Source organism: Sinohyriopsis cumingii, chromosome 10, assembly GCF_028554795.1.
Source record: "Sinohyriopsis cumingii isolate HCF-2022 chromosome 10, ASM2855479v2, whole genome shotgun sequence".
Lineage (NCBI taxonomy): Eukaryota > Metazoa > Mollusca > Bivalvia > Unionida > Unionidae > Sinohyriopsis > Sinohyriopsis cumingii.
This window is the reverse complement of record NC_142970.1, coordinates 67,828,065-67,854,067: the sequence shown is the minus strand read 5'-3', so window position 1 is coordinate 67,854,067 and position 26,003 is coordinate 67,828,065. Positions and strand designations below refer to the sequence as shown.

At 33.7% G+C, this 26,003-nt stretch overlaps 1 protein-coding gene and 1 long non-coding RNA gene across 4 annotated transcripts in view; one reads left to right on the top strand and one right to left on the bottom strand.

The window, feature by feature from the left end:
- The window catches only part of LOC149790329 (uncharacterized), a 39,541-nt gene extending 27,141 nt beyond the window's left edge, over positions 1–12,400 (bottom strand). For 2 of the 3 annotated variants that reach the window (XM_089972378.1, XM_089972380.1), the window contains exons 1-5: positions 12,296–12,400; positions 11,445–11,498; positions 5,558–5,626; positions 3,131–3,178; positions 1,810–1,887 (exon numbers count right to left, since the gene is read on the bottom strand). In XM_089972378.1, coding sequence (XP_089828504.1) covers positions 1,810–1,887; positions 3,131–3,178; positions 5,558–5,626; positions 11,445–11,498; positions 12,296–12,305 — 259 coding nt within the window. In that variant the 5' untranslated portion in view covers positions 12,306–12,400. The remainder of the gene's footprint in view (positions 1–1,809; positions 1,888–3,130; positions 3,179–5,557; positions 5,627–11,444; positions 11,499–12,295) is intronic. The other variant, XM_089972379.1, reaches the window with a different exon arrangement.
- A 3,768-nt stretch (positions 12,401–16,168) lies between these two features.
- On the top strand, positions 16,169–21,557 carry LOC149790328 (uncharacterized). The gene is made up of 3 exons (XR_016424044.1): positions 16,169–16,266; positions 20,253–20,368; positions 21,381–21,557. It is a non-coding gene; the product is annotated as an uncharacterized LOC149790328 (long non-coding RNA).
- Positions 21,558–26,003: the final 4,446 nt, after the last annotated feature.

Here is a 26,003-nt window from a genome sequence, read left to right as displayed (position 1 = left end):
CACTCTCATGACAAATAATATCTCTCATGTTCTTATCAAATTATTTGGTTATAATTAAGACAGAGATACATTAAACAATAATTCATTTTATGTGGCATCTACGTCGAAATGAATAATAAAGAAAATCATTTTGAAGCCGTTCAATGAACGAAAGCTCAGTACAAAGATTCTTTCTAACTATTCAAACAACATTAACTTAAACCAGAATGAGACGCATTTGGATAATGGGAAAGGAGATACAAAACGAATCGGAATTATATTTCGAATGAATATAAAAGGGTACTATATCATTTTCAGGTGAAAAGACTTTACACATTCAGCGAAATATATGCAAATTCGTCTTATATGGTTATCTCTCTATCATGTTGGAAACATACCGGATGCAAATTTATAAAGATATATATTCGTCGATTCTACTGTAAACAAAGATGAAATACAGAATTTGCATAATTAAAAAACAACTAAGAAAGGTTAAATGTTAAGTTTTTGTTTGAAAGTATTGCACTGATATGCAAATTACTTCAACTGGAAAATGGCGAAAGTTGATATTTAACCCACTCACCCCCATTACCACGCACAATCCTCTTTGAAAGTCAAGGATGCATAGTAAATTTGTAATAAATGATTTCAATGCAAATTTAAAGTATATCTCAAACAAATGATAACATTTAAATTTGTCTTTATAAACCAAAGTCACTCGTTATAATTCTAACTTGTGGTAGGATTAGAGTGTACCATAGAGAGAAGGCGGCAGATTGTTTTTAAAATCTGTTTTGATTTGAGGTTCTTTTATTGGTGAGTTTAGCTTAAACTATGAAATCCTTTGCATTTTTGTATTACATTCCTGAAATACGCCATCCATTTCACTATATGTTGGTTGAAACATGATTCTACAACATTACGTTAATGGACGTTTCATCCTCGTGTGCTAACCTTTCAGCTTCTGTAATACCTGACCCTAATGATGAATTACTGTGATTTTATTAAACACTTTATTTAAGGACTATTTTTCAAAATAAACTACGTCTATTTCTGCTCATTTACTGTTTTCCCATTCCCATGTTGTGAATCATCTTCACAGAGGTGCTTTATGGTGCTATTAGTTTTTGCCATTTTAAATAAGGTAACCTATCTGGTTATTCTTAAAATATTTTAGGCAATCAGCTGATACAATTATCAGAGTTGTGGCAGTGTTTTCAAGACAGTGATAAAACTTGGTCACACGGACATGAATTCGAACAAGTCAGTTAATGCACTTGTCACATGTTTATTTCTTCTTTTTCTTTCGTGAACACAAGTGTCCACATTTATCAAAAAATAATGTCACAATAGACTTCTAATATTAAATTTCACCTTCTCTAATGATTTGTTTGTTTCTTTGTTTTCGTGTTTGTTTATTTGTTATTTTTAGGACGGCGATATTGGGTTAGACCTAAGACGATTGCCCTTATTGAGTTTCATTATATCGTTCCTTTTGGTACTTCATTCATTTTTATTTGTTTAATTGTTCACATTTGAGAGGATCGGTCCGATGATTTAACAAAGCGGATGCTTTATCACTTTTGCAAGTACCAGATAATGAAATAGTAGCAATTCATTGCGTTAAAGTAAATGTTATTCGTTACCTTTCTGCCCATATTATACGGATCGTGTATCCAGACCCATGATGCGTATAAAGTGCATACAGTACAAAACAAATATGGTTTGTTTATGAATAAGTTACATTACCGTTAAACGAAAACGGAAGAAACAAAAACTTTCTGAGTTAAGGATAGGTGAAGACAAAGAGTGTAAAAAACTAGTCCTCACCACTCAGATACATAATAGCCTGTTTCATGCAGTCTTGGCCATGTCGTTCATGATAGAGATGATCCAGCATTCTCAACACTGAAACGTACAGCAAACTTTTTATTAATATGTATCAGTCTATACATCAACTAGAATTCATGTTGGACAATATGCCTGCATACCGGCGTCATCTGTTATCTTTCAGTCATATGTTTACCTAACAACGTGGAACCTTGTTTTGATGTGAAGAATCAAAAGTTAGTTTTAATGAGAATTGAACTCAGGAAATATTACAATTACGTGTGGTTAAGTAGTATTCATTTAAGATAATACAATATGGAGAAAGCGCTTTACACAAAGACATACTTTGAGAAACAACTAATGTCGTGCTTATGTTAATCCATCTAACAGCCAAAAAAAGGACTTACATCCCTACATTTGCAGTCTGAACATGTAATAAAAATAAGACTGATAACCAATAACGGAAGTCAAACTCCATCCTTGCTTGGGCAAGTTTTAGCACAGGTATACGAATGAACAAAACATTTGTATAATAATGCATACTGAGTCCATGTTAACATTATTTATGATCTTTGTACTTATATTACGCTTCAAATGATATCTAGTGTGCTTCCATTAAACATGACTTTTTAAATGATATATACTGCTCATAAAACATTTACATATATTGTGCACAAATGTGACATTAATTAACCAGTATTGAAGCAAACGTTAATTAGTTTAGACAACGTTCCTATCCTAGCATATGCTTCATTTATTTTGTGAGGAAAACACAAACAGGTAGCACTTCATATTCTAAATCAATATTCTAATGTCACTATGACTAGAGCCATAATGGCATTATAATACACTCCAAGTTACCCAAACATAAGGGACTGTTTTCATGTATATGACATTTTATAGAAAATTCATGTAAAATAATCTTTTTCCACCATAATTTATTTACATAACAGACTTTACCACTTTTATGGAAATAAACAATAAAGAAAATCAGTTCCATTGACGAAAACCAATTATATAAAATTCCTTTAAATCAAAATGTACAGTTAAAAAGTATCAGCAAATGTTATGTACAATTAAATGACGAACGATCTAGATTCTATATTTTGTTCAATTACTATACGTTATAATGCCATATGACTAAAAGCAGGGTGTATACCTCTTTTGATTACATCGCAATAACCTAAATACTGTTATAAAATTAAAAAACGTTTGAAGCATAAGCGTTTTATGTTTATATATCCATATTTGAATGCAAATATTTTAAACTATTCCACACTTCCACATTTTAGTTACACGACTATGTATTGTTGTATTGAACCTTGATTTTCGCCGGTGCAATTCTGCGTGTCTCTTAGAGCCAATAAATCTGAAAATAAATCAAAACAAATATATTTAAACTCTTTGGCTGCAATCAGAACTAAATATATATTATAGTACCTTTTCTAGAATAAATAATAAATCACTGAATCCAAAATAGAAGCTTGATATGCGGATAACAAATTGAACAAATGCTTCAACGACATACATGTATTAGTACCCAGCGACTTGAAGCAGGAATAATACACGTAAAGGCAATGTATTTGGTCCTAATTCAACTGTTTCCAGATTGGTATTGATGCTGATTACAATATATGTGTATAACATACGCTATTATGTCAAATTTGAAACAACCTCCTAGTGCGAATTGAGACAAAGATTGCAACGGGGACATGTAATAACGTTCTAAAAACATATAGAGCATAGGATACAGCAGTAAATATCAAACTTTAGTCTCATTCTTTCATCCATACTGCATAACTAGGTCTATATGCACAAAACCTAAAACAAGCGACCACTCAGCAGGTCTTTGAGGTATATCATTTAAAAGAATTCCATTATGCAATACTGCAGAGCGTAATTGTCTGCCAATTAAAGTTGAGTGGAGATAGGTATGCAAGAAAGGAGAAAACCGAAAATACCCCATGTAGTCCCCAAAACGTGCAGCAAACTAAAGAAATCACATATCGAGGGACATGATGAAAACATTGCATATGTCCTGCACATTCACAGACATATTATTGCCATCCGCTGTCATAGTACCGTATAAAAGATGACAGTGTGGTATACAATATTGTGTGCAAGATCTGATCTAATTATGATCCTTTGAAGACAGACAAATTCAGCAGGATGATGAGCTTTTGTGATCTGCCTTTAAAGCAGCAATAGTGTAAACAGTTAACGATATAAGAACATTTTCGATTCTCCAATGGTGACATGTTTGATAACATCTAAAATCAACGCAATGATAGGAAAAATATTACTGAATTCGGTACCTAATAATCGTACTAGATGTGGCATATAACAACACCCAGACAGCTGGTCATTTCGTAACTATAACATATGTTCCAGTTTAGTCTTAAACATATCACTTGGAAATATATTCCTCGAATTACAGATTTGCCTCTGGATTATTTCGGCAAAGACCGCTCAGGATCTATATAAGGTGTTGATGACGCATTTCCACAGTGACGCCATTTTTGTACACCCGTCTTCCATATATTTTCAGTTTTTACACGTGGGCCCTACCGAGAGCTGACACAATTTACTCGTTTATCTGAAAAATATGACACCTTATTTTGCTAGACAGTCCTTTTGTGCCACGAGAACATATATGTTTCTCGCGCCATTATGACCAGATCCTAATCTTATACAAGAACAATACTTGCGCAATCAGCTACTGAATTCATGTTAACGAACACAATGCAAAAATAGTTCTACAACATTTTTACACCGGTCACAAATCAATGTATCCACAAAATGGAACAGTTCTGGTAACAACAATGAAAAACCCGGAAACTGCTTTTCTAATTATCTAGACCCTACAACAGAACAGTTCTAAAACATTCAACATAGATGTCTTATAGGTCATCATTATACTACACAGAAACAGTTCTAAAATGTTTTAACACGGTTAAACGCTTTTTAATAATATATATGATCCTATACCAGAACATGTATACAATAATTGGTTTACAAGTAGTCAAACCCCGTCGAAACGTATTCATACTCAAATGAGAAATTCGTGCCACTGAGGTAGGTAAGTCGGCTCTAAAGATAATTCAGGCGCTTCATATTTATGCGAGTGGTTTTTATAATATATTTGTGCTTTTGAGTTACGAACATGAGCATTTCAAAAACGATTCATGCAAAAGACTCAAGACAATTGTACCCGAAATACATAGAGCATAGAAATTCCAGGCCGACGAAAAACATTTTTGCTCTGTTGTGAACTGATTATTTGAGAGCTGTTTCTAAAGTTAAGTTAGGTACAGTCTTTATCAATGTATGTAGACTATTTCAAAAACAGTGGTAGCCAAAAGTGCAAATCTGCCCCTAGCTAACTCACACGTGCATAGATGTCTATAATGTTTGAATCAGTTTAACCGAGTTCATTTGATACTGTTCTAATGCAATGGTGCATGATGGTTAAACGGATGCACTAAAAACTAAAACTAATCAGTTTCGCTACGCAGATATGACTGTGATTTAAAGCGGTATATTTGTGTTATCCTATTAGTTGGTTCAGGTACAAAAACTATATATATATATATATATATATATATATATATATATATATATATATATATATATATATATATATATATATATACAGTCGTACTAATAAATTATAAAAGTACATACATACATATACACAGTCGTACATATATTGCATACAAGTACTATTTAAAAAGAGTTAATTACCCACCTCGATATATGTAAGAATCACACGAAAAGCGCCGTATCTGTCCACCACTGTTCAACGTACTGCATGCCACTAATAGAGATAATAATATACTTCTGTGTGATGATATGATATTAACCGACACCGGTAAATTAGAGGAATACATTAAGCACTATTTAGAGAGATACAATAAAAGTAAAAATGATAACACTCTAAACGGATTTGAGTAACATTTTATTTTAAATTTTAGTGACATTATATACTGAGTAGAGTTTAGAATGAATAACATTTGATAACAGAAGGGAATTCAATTTACAAATAATCGTCTTCCAAACGATATTAATAGATGCATATCAAGTTCAAAACCAGAATGATACACAGGGTCTGAATTACGTCATCTGAGAAAATAAACTTTCTACTTTAGTTAGTGTGTGTGTGTGTGTTTGAGTTGCATGCAGGTGATTGCATATGGTTTAAAAAATATCAATATTTTCTAATGTTATCAATGCAAAGTGTTTACATTATTTCATGATATATTATCGTGTTGAGCAATATATGGATAGGGTGCCGCTCTCTGGGTATAATAATATAAGGCAATGAATTTAACAATATGCCGCCATTTTGAAAAAAAAATCATTTTTAGGAGTAAGAAGAATATAAAGGCACTATTGTTAAATAATTACATTGGTATGTCATTAAGACGGTTATGGGTATTTAATATAAAACCATTTTTCAATAGTTTCTAAGTGATGGTTATCGGAAATGTAAAATTAAAACTGCCAACAGTTTCCATGTTAAACCTTTACTGGGACATACCATTTTGAGGAAAGTGGTATGTAATGTTAAAACTACAGTTACTACCCAATACGCCCTTTAACTGTCCTAATAATCTACCGACTAAATGTGAAATCTATTAACCAATGAAAACAGCTGTAAGGCCAATGCATACACAAACATACTATCAACAACGTTTGACGGACCAATATTAAGACCTATGAGAAAAAAAAAGCTGTTTAACTGACTTCTAAACAATTATATGCTGACCAGAACATAAACTTTATAGCCTACGATAGAACAATATTGTTAACACATTCATGCTCAAAGAATGCTCCCGCTCACCTACTGAACAACTGCACCTACTAAACACCGATAATAGTAGACATATTTACACATACACAAACAAAATACCAACAGCAGTTGTGAATAAGTTAGAAAGAGTATATCATTTTCTATATACTTATATTATAATATATGCTATTGGTATGTACCCATATTCGTCTAAAAAAAAAAAAATATATATATATATATATATATATATATATATATATATATATATATATATATATATATATATATATATGTATGTATGTGTCTGTACTTAGACGCTTGGGTACTATATCAATCAGCATACGTGTTGATTACTACGGCACACATTTAAACATGCCTACCCTTTTCTGAGGTGATAGTAGGCGTGCGTGCCAATCCTACGATTTTCTTTGATTGATATCAAATATGTCTGCTTCTTGTTTGTGTTAGAATACTCTTACACTTTCATGGGTCACATATCATTTGAGTTTACGCACGTGTCAGGTAAGGGTACACATGCTACAACATGAAACGGTATACAGTACTTAATGTGTCTGTTGTTCAGAATAAACAGCTACATCTGGCCACATCAAAAAGAGTCCTTTCTGGTGGGTCAGTAAGTCTATCAGATATTCTCAAAAGTAGGATGTAAAAGCAGATGACATTACTCTCCTCCCTCACCATATACATTAAAGTAATATAGAGAAGTCAAAGCAGCATAGAAGCAGGTATGCATACACTGTCAGGTGCATCTGCAAACATACAGAAAGGCGGTTTATGGTATCGAGTCAATTTGCAATGGACCGAAGCACCAATGGATCTCGTCATCACCTGCGTTACTGGGCAGACCATTTTAGATCACAAAGCTCACTTCCCCAGTGTGATGAAAGACTATGTGCTTTAAACATAACCTGCTCACATTAGGCCTGATCATCGTATTGCTGCTGATGAAGATCCCACCTTAGCAGCGAAATTCTAATAAGACTACATAGATGAAGCAAATTGCTATCTGTGTCTGAAACGTGCATATGCTAATATATATCATAAGACAGAGAACTGACCAGATTCGACATCCAGATAGCAGGCCCGAGTGGTATTTTCCTATATGAAGAAGGATGACTTACCGAAACAAAACAGGCTACACCTTCTACAAGAGAGGCTGAACTAAACAAGAGCAATATTAAGCTGGTGTTTCCCTTGAAATCAAAACACAGCTACATGGAAATCTCACAAACCTCGTAAAAGTACGTGAAAAACATAAAATTGAAAACGAGACCCTTCGGTCTGGAAAATGACATGAGATATCATTAGCGAATATGCACCCAAAATAACCAAGCCAGATGAGATAAAGGACTCATTCTATGATGACCTCGAGGCTCTTATTGCAGAAATATAAAATGCAGACATGCTTATATCCCTTAGTGCTTACATTGTTAGAGTTGTTAAGACGAAAAACAATTCAGCATCCAAAAGGGCAGTCTTCAGCAACATCAAGAGGGAGGACTGTCCATTGCAATCTAACATAGTTGAAAGACTAATAACTTAGAAATAGGGCAGATCAGATTCAGATTCAAGTAGACAGTACTTAAATGATACATTCCTATGATACTTAAAGATAATCTAAGGGCCGGAGTTATAAGGAACACATCCAATATCTAGTTATGTGAACGCCAACCTGCGTAATGACAAGGACAATATCATCAAAGACGGATAGAACACTTCGAAAGCATCTTCCACCAACAGTCATCATTAATTCACGAAGCAACTGATGGACTGCCCTAGTGGAAATCGACATATTCTTCAACACGCACTGAAAATGTAAAAGCAAACGACATGCACCAAATGGCAAAGCAAAAGGAACGGACACATTTCCAGCAGATGTGTACAAGGCCTGATGCTCACACGTGGCACAGAAGCTGACTGAATTTTCCATTAAGTGTGAACCCAGAAATCTATACACAAGGAGTTCACATTCGTTTCCTTACAAAACTAGTAAATATAAGATGCGGAACAAGTTCCATGACACTGCGCTTCACACTCAAGTAGGATTGCCAAGCATCCACACTATGTTGATTAAATCACAGTCGAGGTGCATAAGTCACGTCGCTATGATACTAGAAGAGCAAATATGAACGACAACCATTTACGACGAGCTTAAGGAAGATAAACTATACTATTGAGGTAACACTAAATGTTTCAATCTTCCACTGGATTCATCCTTGAAACACTCGAACAGTACCATCAGTCTTGGACAAATCCAACTCATGATTGCTACACCTAGCTCAGTCTCGTCCATGCTGGATTTACAGACATGGAACAAAGGCATAGCAGGAGCGCAAGCAGCGTAAATCTCAGAAACATAGTAAATCCTCTTTTGGTCAGGCATATCGAAGCAGCGTCTCCTGTCGAGTGAACAAGAGACAGTTCAGAGAACAAACTGGATTTACAGTCACTCACGCGATATAGGCTCCAACCCAGTGATTTTTTTCATAGTTATCTTCTAACAGTAGGGACCATCGGCAACTTATTTAAGCACCCCTTTCCGTTTAAAGGGTGATATTATATGTATAGATGTGGTAGGAGTCCTCCTAATGATTGTTATGTGCACGTCTTCTTCCGTACATACGTGAATGCTGGTTAGTTAGACGAAGCGTTGATTCGTCGGTACGTATATTAACATTTCCTTCATTTGCATAGTAATACTATATTTTTGTATGTGTAAGCACCACAATTCTTTCCTTTGGTTAGTATGTGTAGACGTTGGTCAGGAGATGGGTTGGTGCCAGTCAGTCAAATTGAATAGTGAAACTAAATGTTAGCCAGTCAGACGATGATGTTAACATATTGTGCCTGTTTAATCAACCATATTCTTTATCTCATTGGTAGGTGTATGTGGTGGTCGGCAGATAAGTGGATATTGGTCATATAGACAACCGTTTGGTTAATAACCATTTGTGTAATCATTCATACTGCTAAGAAGGTGATACATTTTTCGCGTACTGGTAAGTTCTCCTGCTTTGTGGTTTTTAGGTGTAGGCGTTGATCGGAAGACCAATGATGTTCAGCTTAAATAGCGTGTTTGTTAGTAAATGTAAGTTATTATCTGTCCGATGACTAGATGAAGGTGTTCTTTAGCACATCAGTTGAAGCTGGTTAGACAGACGCTCTGATGGTCTGTAAGCATCTGTGTGAATGTTCCCAACACTGTCGAAGGGATGTTAACTTCTATTATGTGTAAGCAATCTACGTAATATTGTTATTGACAAGGTGCAGATATTCCTTAGTTGATGAGATGATGTTTCCCAGTAAAATAGTGAACTTTAATTAGAAGTTGTAGCTTTAACATTGCAGTTCTTTTTCACCGTCTAATATGTTTCTCTCTATAAAATCCCATCATTTAAATCCTACTGATATTTTATACATTACATTTTTCATTACCTCCATAGTGATATATAATCTTAAACCTTTGGTTAACTTAAATATTACGCTTCCAGATAACTGGTAAAAAAAGCACTCCAAAATTTGGGTAATTTTAAATTCTCACAACCGCCATATTCCCATTTACTTCGATAATACCACACTGTAATACTAGCAATGTTTTGGAACGATTAGCAAACAAGAAAGAACTCTCGTACCTGAAAACTTGGTGGATTATATGTCCGCGAAGGTTTAAAGTTTATCTCCTATTATGTGTATTGAATTTACGTAATTAAGATCACAAAAGATGAATTGAAGGTGATACCACAGCCAATACATATCGGTGTTTGCATGGAGTCAATTATATATATATATATATATATATATATATATATATATATATATATATATATATATATATATATATATATATATATATATATATATATATATATATATACCTAAAATTCTTCTCTATTAAATTGACAAGTCAAAATATTCATGAGGTGATATATTAAGGAAACTTAGTGTGACATATTATGGTAGAGTATTTATCCATTATCATCAAGAAATGTTTGCAGTAATAGACGCACTAAAACTTGGCGTCGGTTCTAAGAAAAATGGTCATAAAATACAATCGATAAAAGTGCTTATTTTCCTTTATGAAATTAACTAAACACTTAAGAAGAAATATATTGAATAACGTGCAATAAATATATTACATAACGTACACTAATTAAAATAATAAACATATATTCAACAAAATGTATAATACCGTATCCTCCAAATCACAGACAAAATTTACTTGTGTCGAACGAACAACGGATATATTTCCTCAAGTTGATTAAAAACACATACACTTGTCATCCACGCGTAGAAATATATCCGTTCTTCACTTGCAATTAGCACATTTCCTTTACGTATGCTCACGTGCATAGGTTTGCGCTGTGTTTAAACGACTGAACAAGCCGACTTATCATGGCATCCCGACCGGTAATAATAGCAGTTTACCATACGTGTTCTCTTAGGTTTTCACACCATAAAATCTACTACAAGATGATTATGTCTCATAATTCGTGGAGAAACAAATCCCTTAGAAAAGAAATTGCACTGAAAAGAAATATGAATGTTATGGGATATATATATATATATATATATATATATATATATATATATATATATATATATATATATATATATATATATATATTGTACACTTCCTTGAAAGGTAGCAATGCTTACTACTACACCAGTAGTCCCAGCAAGTAACAAAAGAGCTGACCAAATTTCTTGATGATGTTATCGATGTAGCTGACGTCAGTGAACACATATATTTTTCGCAGTTCAGTATCACACTTATTTCTACTAAAATTATTCTTGACAAGCAAATAAAATGAATAAATTATACCTTGTGATGCGAAAGTTAAGGTTACTACCCATACTATTGTTGCTAGAGAGAAATCTGGAAAAACAAAATCAGAATAAATAAAGTAGCCTTACAGGCGAAACACATAAATGTGAAATAGCTGGTCTTAATTAGCAGAGCCGAACAATTCATTTAAAAGATAAATAAATACGTCAATATATAAACAAGAAAAAATAAATAAATAAAAAAGCAAGCAAAGAAACAGATAAATAATTAAATAGACAGATAAATAACTAAATAAACAAATAAACACACCCACACTCACCCACCCACCCACACACACACACACACGTATATATATATATATATATATATATATATATATATATATATATATATATATATATATATATATATATATATATATATATGGTTCAAAGCTTATTGTATATAAAGAAAGGCAGATTTATGATGTTCGTTGGGCCCATCAGAATATTTTAGAATGTATGTGTTATCTCACATAGATAAAGTGCTTTGTTCAAAATAAGTTACCACGTGGAAATAAAAATTCTGTACTTGTAGCAAATAGAGGTTCGGCTTCACTCAAAGAAGAATGTGACTTTCATTTATTGATCACACTTAATGAACTTGATACACGATTATATGAAATCATCACGACAACGTAATTTAAAGAATAATAAAAAATGAAGCCAACACTATATATTCAGAGTTGCCGCAGCTCATTTGCAGAGATCGTATAGCTGAAAGGCCAGGCATCACAATTCATCCCACAACATCAAAAGACAATCATGTTTATATGGAAAGTTAAACGAAATCAACTTTGTCATGGATATCGCAATCACTGTGTTTCAGACATATTCAGAATATCTTACCGGGTTTCATTTTCTAAACAGACCCTGGTCTCTTGGCGAGGATCCTTCTCCTTCTCTTTCTACGGCCGAAATTAGTTAATCGACTTACAAATGCTGATCCAGTTGAAAGTCGTATATACTCGCATGGAATACGCCAGTATATGAACTATTGAAAATACCTCCGTTTGGAACTCATAAAACTGTAGGTTATTGCATATTAGCACCTGTAATGACAGAACATAATATGGTCCGTACAAATATCATATATAGTTTTATTTAGTTATATAAACATAGATGCTACACATTGAGTACATATACGACTTCGTGTTACATGCATGGAACACGTGATGTTCACGTGTTCTAACGACCATTCTGATAAAATATAATGAAGAACTTTTATATATTATCATAATGACATTATTAACTTGTATTCGCTATCGAAAGTGTTCCATGGATTCATCCTTGTGGCCATAAACATTAATACAGTGGCATTAAATGAATAAATCCAATGATATGATGAAAATGTGAAAAAAAATAGAGGCATACTTAACTCTCTCTCTCTCTCTACATATACATATACATATATATATATATATATATATATATATATATATATATATATATATATATATATATATATATATATATATATAACTTTATTCATTTAATATCACAATATTAATGTTCATGGCCACCAGGAGGAATCCACGGAACACATTAAATAGTAAATACAAGTTAATAATGTCATTATGATAATATATAAAAGTTCTTCATTTTATATATATATATATATATATATATATATATATATATATATATATATATATATATATATAAAGAAAGAGAGAAGTATAATTATACAGAATTAATATTTAATACAAATCATACCATCGTACATGTTGGAAAGTTTTTAATCCATAATCTACGGAGATTCGAAGCCTGGTCCGCTGGTAAAACGGCACCATGCACACACGAACCCATATTCCTTTACGACTTATATCACCAAACAATTATGCTACTTATTCGGAGTTATATACATTCGTGTGTAGCAGACACACTCGCGTGACGACACAGTAATTAATTTTAATCTATTCACATAGTACTATGATTCCTATTCTCTATTATTGTCTCCATATACCTTGATTTCTCTCATAGAAATCCGAAACCACTGTGTAGATATATGAGAATTAATTAATTGTCTCCTACACACGGGTGCGTATAACACTGATTACGTAGCATCATGTTTGGTGATGTGTGCTTGGTCGTGAGGAAATATGGAATCGTGCATACAGGCAAGGCGATGGTGTCCGTTTATCTGCGGACCTGAGTTCGAATCGCCGTAGAGTACAAATTAAAACATTTATGAACTGTATGATAGCATTATTTGTATTATATATATATATATATATATATATATATATATATATATATATACTCATAGAAGAAAGTACAGTTATATCGCGATGCCACTGTATACATCAAAGTAACATATATTTTCTATTTCTCGAGGATATTTTTAGCGATCTGGTTCTCTTAGAAAGTTATAGCTATGTCGGGTCCATGTCTTGCATAGTTTGCTGTTCTCGAGTTTCATTGCAAATGACGAAATATCGATACAGCGATTTATATTGTTCTATTAAAAATGAAAATCCTAAAAAAAAAAATCATGTAAACGTGATGGTTTTCCTAATTTTAGGGTAATACATGTGAAAAGTAGTCGACGAAATAAGACATTGAAATGTCACCCCTTGACCTGAATTTTGGTTATCAATGTATGTGGGCCAGTCAGGTTATCATCGTGTTTGAAAATAGCCTTATTCTGTGATGTCAGTAAAATCATTTTAGATAAGACAATTTTCGTACTGTATCCAACCGCGTATATGTGTGTAACATCAAAACAGTGTTCAAATAGCGACTTACAGGTCACAACGTCAGTCACACTTCTCAGTCCATATAGTAAAAATTGATTACATGATGACCTTATTTGCATTGACAACATGAATCTGGCAGAAAAACCCAAACAGTATAATTTCACATGCATGACTTATTATCTTGCATTCAAATCACTTTTGTTTTCTTATAGCAAGTGACAACTGCTGCGTTATGTCAAATGCAGTAGCGTCACTGGGGGTGGGGTGCGGGAGGTGCGGACCGCAACTGGTGACACCATCAGAGGGGATGACTCCACAATGACATTGCTAGGGATTATGTATGGTCTGTTATGGAAGGAGGTTCATGGCCGTGACACCATGAGTTACCGCGCTGAGTGACACCAACCCTAGTGACGCCACTGGTCAAATGCTTTCTGTTTCCTGGTAACCAAATGCTATATGTGTTCTTACATCCAAATGAATTATGTTGTTGTTGGGTTGTTTTGTAGCCAAACGACCATTTTGCCCTTTTAGAGAAATTTTTCAGATCAAAACAATGTCACTGCTGATTTGTCCGCTTTGTATATATGCATGTGCATTATTCATGGATATGATGCACTGTAGCTATACACGGTAGTTTTTATTCGAGATTCTCTAAGATTCACTTACATAAACGTTATTAACATTATAGACAGGTTAAACGTGCTGTTTGTGCTGTGGAAGGAGTCAGAGCGTTTTAAATGATTGCACAAAGGATAGATCTACTAGTATAGATTTTTATTTGTGATAATCATTGTAGAAAAAATCATAAAATAAACTAAATTGAAAACTCATTTGCCAATACAGGCGCAATTTTTGGGAGAATATATATATAGATAGATAGATATAAATAGGTTTTATAAGTATGACATATTGCAATTCTTTGAAAGACTAATTCGCCCCTACAAATGTTTCTGTAGGAATAAGGATATTCTCCTCATGTTAGCATCGGTAGTAGTGTCAGATTATCTGTTTCTGCTCGTTTTGCCTTTTTGTGTTCTGACCATTTGCCATAGCCTCTATTTCGCATAATTTGAAAGCAAACCACATACCATATGCAGCCTGAAAATGATTAGCACTAATTATCCACGTTCTTAAGGCTGTACGGTATCATTATACATCAGTGGACAGCGTAATAAACGAGCTAGTTCAGCTATAATCTAGATTTGTTTATTTAGCGTGCCAGACTAATTGAGTTATAAGTTGTTTGATTTAATCAAGCAACGTATAAATGTCGACGTCATTATAATTCAAAGCGAACTTATTAAAGCTTCAATCTGCACCGAGCTACAACACATGCATAACAATACCTGGAATAGTTCTAGTAAGCTACAACAGCGACGGTACAACAACTAAACAATTTGCATTTAAGCGAAATAAACAATTAACATATAGGTGCAAAATAAGGGCCCCATGTGGCAGAGTGGTCTACCATGACCTGCAGAATGGCATTAATCCCAAGACAATATCAACAACAGCAACACATTTACTGTGTTATTCCTGCCTTTCTTGTTTCGCTATGATTTACTGCTGCTTGATAGCATAATTATATTCAATATGTGCACAGAAAATTATAATTTCAGTTGGAACAATATTTATTACACATTTCTCCTTTAGTGTCTTTATTTATCGTTTTAGCTATATGCTATGTAAAGCATATGTGACTATAATAAACGACTGATATTGTTACTAGTATCACTGTTTTGATACAGTTAAATAGCCACAATTTACGTACTCGACCAATTCTAACATAATAATCATCATCCGCTACCTATCCTTGACAAACAACGGACTGTTTGTGAACTTATGTGTATTACATTGAGCTTTTCCTTTCTTTATATGGACATATTTAAATCCCGTAACCGTCCAAGTTAAGAACTAGTGTACATCTCAGTCTTCCAGTAAACCTTGAAATATCTGAAGATTTCACTGTTATGACCCCAACTCCGGTTCTTTTGAACGCAACTCTTCATATCACAGATCTGTAGTCTACAACCTGGATTCGTGGAAATCGGTGAAAATAAGGTTTCTATCATTGCTTTCAGAAGAAACAGGCATAAAGAAAGAGTGCAGTTTCAAGTGGTAAGTTGTTTCTGACCCTGCCCATGATTTCCAACGAAACCCGTTTACATCTCTGAATGTTTGTCTGAATAACAGACATTCAAGGTTCACACTTTTCATTAATGTCATTTAATAATGGCCCTGAATCACTACGGGTATTTATTAAAATGTTGCATGAATAATTGCTGTTAAATGATATTTGTTGTTGGTATTAAAATGGCATACGATTAGCAGGAAATGTATCCTTTTTGATTGATAGATATTAGCCATAACTTGGACCAAGGGGCTAGCTGCGAGCAGTATTACCATTCCGCTGTTTTCTGGTGGTCGTAGATCAATCATTTGGGCGTATCTGATTGGTGTCTTCTTCGAAACATGTGGAGGATTAAACAATTACTTTATATTTTTAATTGCAAATATTGCGCCCATTTTTATCTTTTTTGAACGCTATATTAGCGTGAATCATTTCAGATAAAAATGACATGAATCAGTAATAAATACGTCAGCTTCGTCAAGCAATAGACGTTATAACCATGAGATTCTTGCATTCTTGTGACAATGTCATATTTATATTTAATTAATATAAAACAGTATTTTGTCTTTCAGTTTCACCATTTAGGGTGATTTATACTTTTGTTTTCTTCAAATTAATGTATATACCTGTCTACATGATATTTTGATGTGTTTAATACAGATTCCACAACATAACAGAAACGGGCTGTATTTAATTTTTCAGTTTACTGAAGATTTTCTGTGATTAAATCATTCTAGCAAATCAGTCCGAACTGAGTGGTTGATACCCATACATGTGCAATGCTAAGCATGCATTTCTTTCAAGTATCCAAGTGTTTTGTTTTTTATTGCCCATTCCAAATGTTGGATATTAAAAATGCAAAAGAAATTCAATATCAACGATTTCACTTATGATCTATATATTTAAGATCCATGCTGCAGCATATACTTATATTCTCAACTCGTTGTCTCTTCTGTCAGTTGGTATTGACATCAGATGGTCGAGCTATGAACTTGTCTAATTTTTCAATGGCCTCTTCTTAACATGAGGTCTAATCGTGTTCAAGAGATTCACTGTTCCCTAAATGTGTGCTTTACTGACAAAACATTTATACTCATTCAAGAATTAACATATGTAATGATTAGTATTTTCATTATGATATATATATATATATATATATATATATATATATATATATATATATATATATATATATATATCACCATGTCGGCAAATTCTGCGCAACGATACGATATTCCTGTAAACGTGGGATCACGTGTTGTTTTAAGTCGAATATCCTATTTGCAGCAAGAAAGATTGATCGTCCTTTAAGGACGTGATATTCATAAAGTGCACAAAAATATCCCACATTTCGACCATCAATGCATATGAAAACGTGATTTCTAAATGTCAACAACAAGACCCACTCCATGACATTCTTGAACCTGAAACACGGAAAATCCTATATGCTGTGTATCTTTTAGAATCTCACAAAAATACATTATGTATAAAGGTATCAAATAGAAATGACTACCTTAAAGCAATAATGCAAATAAATCCAAGTTTCCAATTACGAAAGTTGTCCCACACATATAAAATCGTCTGCTATCCAAAAATGTAAACTTGCCTCTAGAATTGAATTGTCAAAAAATTACCGGGCGTATAGCCTGTTTCCAATTTTTTGTTTGTTGTATTTTTTCCCATAAACGAGACGTTGTGAACACATTACTTCATATTCATTGTTGTTTCTCTTCAACACAATAGCTTATCTGTTATAAAATGTTGAACTTTACTATCTTAAGATCGGTTTGATTTGCGTAATATAGCTTACCATTTATTGACATTGTTAAGTTAAGTGTTGTAAGCCCAGCTATAAACCTGACCTAATTACTCGTCTGAAATGCTGACAGAAACTTTCCAAAGTATTCCATTTCCATAGACCAGTAGATAATCTTTGCGTCTTTCATAGCTATGCGCATAACAGGTCGACATATCGCGATACATAAAAACATGAGAATCATCCCATGTGTCCGAAATTAATATTTTTTAACAGATTATTCGGGTGACAATTACCTCCTTTCTAATGGTGATCATTGCAGTATTTTAATTTCGTCACGCGGTCGAATTCGTTATGAACTTTGCTTCAATATTGGTACCGTAAACAAGTTGCACGATATTTGTCGGATAATTTTTGGAAAGATATTTTGTGGGTTGGCTAGCATATTGCCTAGCCTAGTACAGAACAAATTGGTCTTTTTGCATATGTAAAGGGCGCCGATTCAGCAGCAGAAAGGGTAGCATAAACGAAAAACAGAGACAATTTCACTACTGTCAGTGCTAGTCACAGACGTTATCAAATAAATTGATCCTACAAAAGTAGCTGAGTGAGTGATAATTAGCACGACCGAAAAGATATTGACCTGCACAGAAACCAATCCAATGATTACTAGTGTCGAATTTTGTGGTAGGGTCTAGTCTAAAACAGATTTGCGCATAACACGGATGTTTAAATGTGTGCTTTGATTTACCCCAAAATACGTTAAGCTATTGGATGGGGCTACAAGACATGAGCCTACACAACATAAGTACATGGAGTGCAGATTAATAGTGTTGGAAGAAAAATTATTGATGAGGACGTTTACTTGCACCCTCTTAAATCATTTTTAATGTCAGATCATCTTTGAAATACTGCTACGTTTGAGGCAAAAGCAAACGTGGCTTTCATAAACAACGTCTGGTGTTTATGTACGACACTTACGATCTGAAGATCGAGGACATAAGCAAACATATGCCTGTCAATAGCAAATGTATGAAATTAATATATGCCTGTCAATAGCAAATTTATGAATTAATTATAATGAACAACGAGCACAGCAAACGTTGATAGTAAATATGAATTGGTACATGGATTCTGTTAATGCTGCTAAAGAGAGAAAGAAGCTTCCAATCACCACAGGCTTAATTCCAATGGCGACTGTTGATATTGCTGCTAATGTGATTATGTTTCAACGACGTATTACCTACAAGTGGGACTTTGCTATTAGGCGCCATCTCATCGACAGCCACAATGAAGTTGTATTATGATGCCACTATATTCCATATATTGATTTTTGGTAGCGACATAGACATATTATTTTGAGGAATCGAGCACTCCCTGTTGTTTATATGCATAGTGCAAATGGTGCCGCAGACGGACAATTTGGTCTTACCTTTATATATACATGGTGGAACTTAACACACTCTTGATAGGATTTAGCAAGAACGCTTATTTTAAGCACACATGCGTCGGAGGGTGTGTCATATATTTGGCAGTGCAACTACTAGCATCACGTAGAATAGCTATTGACACACACACACACACACACACACACACACACACACACACACATATATATATATATATATATATATATATATATATATATATATATATATATATATATATATATATATATATATATATATATATACATGATTAGATGTTCTGCATACAGATCGAAATACAGGACAGCTACATAACAGCCAAGTATTTTCATAAATAGGGTATGACTCAGAGTGTTGCAAAGTAAACTGCTGACAATATCCCTAACGTTACCTTGAATGTAAGATTACAGATCTAGCATGAATTTATTTGCGCACTTACCTCATGCTTCTTGAGGAAAGACCAAACTTTCCTGATGTCAATTCCGGAATTCGAGTATGACTTCTGGCTGTATACTGCTTATCAAGTTTTGACTTATGTAAGCTCATTGAACGTACAAAGGACAATGTAATAGATGTTCAAGTCGTGTAGGCCATATAATCCCATTCAGCTGCAAACTATTCTGTCATTAACATAATTGCCACAGACAGGTTTCTTAATCTGGACACTGTTAGAGGCAAGATAAATGTGATTGTTTAGTTGCATTGCTACAGCGACCAGATAGTTGCTTTAACAATACCATTTGCACCGTTAAATTTGTTCAAATATATCAAATCATGATTTACATTCCAGTAGGTGTTGCTTTGATGGCATCGTATTAGCAGCATATTCACGCTGAACAAATCCAAATGGCGTATCCATCAAACTTAACAACAATCAACTGCACCAAGGACAACACCTTTCAACACGTAATAAGAATTTGCACTCTCTCTATCTCTCTCTCATTCTCCCTCTTCAGCACATCAGTTGTTTTCTGGCAACGACATATTTGTGTTAAAATTATAAGAAAACAAGGTACACTGAGAAATCGTTTCACAACGTCTTTGACAAGGATACGCTTCCAAAACTATTAACCGTGATGAATGTTGTCTGCCTTTATGCGAAGTTGTCAAAAAATACATATCAGGCGACAAACAAAGGATTGTTGAAATAATTCTAGATCCTGCTGTCTTCCACGGTTCGTTTATATTTTACAATGATTAGAACCGGTAGTGTATTCGTTCGCTTGCAGCCAACAGCATGTAACTTATACATTTCTACTTGCAACATTCAGTGATGTACCATACGTTTTCTAGCATCAGTAGTAAGAGGAGATGCTGAACTGTGATTGGACATTCATTTGAATATGAATTCCATTTAAAAGTAGAGGAACAAAATGCACGGATAAAAGCAAATTATAGAAACATACCGCTCGTGCTTAGAGTTATTTACATAGTTAAAACACTTGCATATTTCTCTAATCAAGTTGAGACTTACATTGATACGTTTCGTAATGGAGGCAGTAATCATGGTTGATGATGTGGTGTGAATAACTGCCTGAATCGACTGTTGCACTCATATACCAGAATATATAATAACGTACCCGATAAGTTTTACTCAGATGTAATTAGAATATAAATCATGCTCAATATGAAAAGACGTGTCAAAATATTGTATATATTTTAACATGTAAATGTGATCCAGAACCATTCCTACACAAAAATTTGATTCGATAAAGATCACGAGCAGAAGATGTATTATGATACCCCAAGTGATAATGACAGCTATCAGTTATGTATTTTACCTGTGTTTTGTTTATAGTCACACACAGAACGTAAGCCTCGTTACTAATTCAATTAAAACTAGGATATTTGCAAATTAATTAAAGACAGGCCAAATATGCATGATCAGGGATTTAATCATTGTACTCTTGGATTGCAGGTAACCATACTTACCACTAGACAAGTAGACCAACCAAGTAGCAAAATAGATGATCAAACGACTTCATAATAATGTTAGCGATATCTGCTGACTCGCATTGAGAGCACACAATATGTGGTAAGTCATTCCAGGGAATTGTCAGAACTATTTCTATTAGAAAATTCAAAAGGACTGGCGATAAAATAACCCGCCTCAACATTACCTTGTGATGTGTGAATCAAAGTTAGGATCAACAGTATGTGTGCTGCAATAACATCGAAATATATATAAAATAAATCTAGAACCTTCATTGATGCAACGGTTGTGCATTTATTTCCTCTTTTTACACAACACATTAAAACGTTATCTACATATTATAATTTCTGTTGCTTACATGTAAGCACGACGAATCTATTGAAATTGGTACATTTTACTTCCATCATAAAGACTATGGTCATACGAGTAAGATATTCCTTCATATCTGAATTGTATATTCAGTGTATATTCATATATATGAACAAGGCAATTTTGTGACTGGCCGCGTGTTAAATAATGACAGTGCATTCTTTATAACATTTATAGTAAGCAATCAAACAGTGTCACACTCCCATAATTTGTTTGTAAAATAGAAGTGCAACCATTGAAAACCAATGGAGATCAAAATTATTCATAAGTAAATAATGAGAATAACAATACAATTAAATAAATTAAAAGGTATTTAAAGATATAAATGCAGTATCATAAATGTGTTCGATATTACAAGATTCAACGCTTTTTTACATAAAAGTTTATCATGTTATTATATCGAATAATAATATAGTAGGACGTATCACTTCTACCACGGAGAGAAAATTAATTTGAGCTAATTCAATTTCCAGGCATATTGAAAAGCAGTAAATGTAATACATAGTACGGAAAGTCATTCTGGATATAAAAAAGAAGAATAGTACTTATCTGTAGATGCCACATTATGTGATATATGTTGTTCGTTATTACGCAGTTCTCCATTTATATCCATAAATCCATAAATCCTATGATACTTCATCTTACAACATTACGATCTTAACATTTGATCTGGGAAGTTGAACGAAACCGACATTCATATCACTTACTTAGGGATATCCCAAAGACTGCGTTTGAGACACATTCATGTAATTTAGGGATATGACAAATACTACGTTTGAGACACATTCAAATCATTTACTTAAGGATATCACAAAAACTGCGTTTGAGACACATTCGTATCACTTGCGTTGGGGTATCACAAAGACTGCGTTTGAGATACACTGATATCACCTACTTAGGCATATCACAGACACAAAGACTGCATTTGAGACACATACAGTACATCTTACCAATCTTCATTTTGGGCTCCAACGCAGATCTCCTGGCGTCGATCATTACCGTGCGCATATATGGCCGAATCGAAAAGTTAATATAAATTAGCTGATTTACCTTTGTGTCGAATGTGTTCATATTAATGACATTTACACATGAACACTTGAAAATAAACTCTTTGTGAGCTCATATAACTTTTCATTATTAAATGTTAGCATCATTCACAACGTACTTTAATAATATATGTACGAAATTAAGATTTGGAATAAACGGACCACGGCACAAAAATAGTCTAATTCCATGATCCCAATCTGTAACATGTTACGAGCATATATACGACTTCGTGCCTTATGTTTCGAGAACGTGACTGGCGTGTTTTCGAAAGACAATTCCGATCTATAATCGTGCAATACTTTTCCATCTTATAAAAGTAACATTGTGTTTCGACTCGATCGTCTCAAACTAAGTAACAGAAAAAGCAACAAGAACAGGTTTAGTAAAAAGCAACACATAATTTTATTCGCGAGGATAAAAAGTGACAATTTTAAGCGAACTTAAGATATTGTGAATTAAATTCCAAATAGTAATACTTGTTCTACTAAAAATGCAATAGTGTAGAGCCTTCAAAAATGAATTTAGTATTGAATGTATTGATGTACCAATCGTGTTCAACATGTCATATGCCAATCATTCCAAAAGTGCGGATGTTCCAATTTTCTTTGCTGTGTCACAATGTCATAATCCAGAATGAAATTGAATGAATTCGCAATAATCCAAAATTAGCGTTTAGTCCAAAAACTTCGATGAACACTTCGTAAACCCATTCAAGAATTTAAATACACACTTCCTTACACATTATACGTGGACACAACTAAAATCGGTTATACTATTATTTGCAAATATAAATTAACACTCTTGTTTATACGAAACCTATATAATACCTAAGATAACGTAAGATTACCAGGATGTCGGCTATTGGTTCTCTTCTAAAATTTTCTAAGGTAAAAGGCCATATTATCTTAAAGTTGAACCTACAGTCATGAACAAACACTAACTAAATAGATTGTAAATGATCATTAGCTTACACTACGCAACTCGTTCATGGATAAAAGTTAAGCACATAACTTGCATATACATAATACATTTTGTAGCATTTATTCCACAATGACAATGTGTATTGTTTCCCTCTCTATAGACTGTAAATATGCCATTGTGGTATTAAGTATAATAATTAGGATACCCTCATATACTACTACCACTACCACCACCAAGGAGGTTAATGATAGTTAATTGTATTGGTAATGATTATTTTTGTTGAAATAATCACATAATAATATATATCATATATTAATCTACCTCACAGGAAATGTTCTAGCCTAAACGACCACCTGTACAAATTAATTGGCTATCGAAAAATAAGTCTGTCATTCAGTACATCACGATATTAGCCAGAAGGTATGAATTAAAATACTTAGATAAACAAATTATGAGTTACATTAACAGAATCAGCAGTAGATTTGACGGTTTACTTCATGCCAATTATTTGATTTTCGATTATCGAAATTTTCACAAGTTTGAAGAAAACTACCTTAAATTAGTAAATATAACATGCGTCCAAATATAACATTCACCAGTGTGTTACCCGCAACTTTTCAATCCGGTATAACATGTATATGAGATAACCCGCAGGCGTATATAACCCACAGGTTCTTGTAAAGGATAATAAATGACCAAAATTTGCGTCGACTTCTTTCATAATAAACATAGCATAAAATACCAGAGTATGGTATATCTGCCCCTCTATTCACTATTGAACCGCAGCAGAAACATGTAAACCATAAATGGTCAATTCAAACTTCATTTCCTAACTTTGATACGTTTTATACATCCCACGATCTCACGTGCACTCTTGATTAAATACAGCGGTGAAACCGCGCTTATCCGTTACGGCAACAGCGATTCAGAATATCTAAGAGGGCTTAAGATTTTAGTAAAATCAACAACATTACCTCTCTTCATAAATAAACAACTTATTAAATTCAAGATGTTATTTTTATTATGTTGAACGTGGGTTATTGTTATTTTGTCATCTTTAAATTTCGAACGCCTGTAGCTGAAATATAAAACATAATTACATAAACTACGTTGGACTCATTTATTATACTATTTCGAGCTTAGTGTGCTGTTTGAAAAATATATATTACTACAACATGGATAAAAGAGTAAAACTCAAATTGCATAATACGCAGACATACATTCCTTGTTAGGGGATGCATGATAGGGAAAACATGGATAACTGATAACTTAACGGTAATCATGGGTACGATGAACGAAACTTCTGCCTGGACTACTGACGAATCAGTCTCGTATCTGTTGTATCACAAATGTACAAAGCGTTCTTTCAAAGCGACAAACTAAATTTCTTGTAACCGTAAATATTCTGGTACGAAACCAAGGCTGCTGTTTGAACAATGTGTTATCTTTGAGTTGAATTATTTGCTTAGGCCTGAGTTCAAGTCATATAGGTAATGTCGGCATTCAACAGCGACTATTTCAGTAATGGGTGTCATCTTTTAGAATTTGATTATGCATGCCTTTAAGTGGAAACCATTCACTTCATTTGGATTCATATACATCCATATTCCTTTGGAAGGTTGGTATTTACAAGCCCCGATAGGTGCATTAGGAAAAATCAATGTTAAAGTACATAGACGTTTTTGGACGAAATGAACCTAAAGGTGTGACCCATTACAATCCGGAATGAATGTCGCGCGCTGTGATGTTACATGAAAGCATGTTGATAAACTAATTCTTGGAGCGGTTCCACTCGACGCTTTTCTTATTTTGACCCAAGTTTAGTCAATGGCCAAGATTGTAATGGTCCACAGCGATAGGTAAGTTTCGTCCGGCTGTTTCTTGATGATAGTTAAGGTGCAAAGCATTCAGCAATCAGGATTGAATAAACCATGGTTAATGAAAATTAGTATTAAGTTTCAAAAGAACAATTTATGTTTAATTTAAAACAAAAAATGGGCACATATGACCCATGTGACTTGTGCTATAGCTAGATATTAGTTTTCCACTTTCGATGTCCGCTTATTGCATTTAGCATAATCAATCCGTGACACATGTGATACCTTGCTGGATCCAGTACACTTGAAATGACTGTTATTCGCCACATGATATATATATATATATGCCAAAATGCGACCTTTGGTAGACATACGAGCAACCTTTAGGCGACCGCGGTCGCCTAAAGGATATATCTAGTGTCGCCCAAAAGTCAGATAGGATTTTCTACTGTTT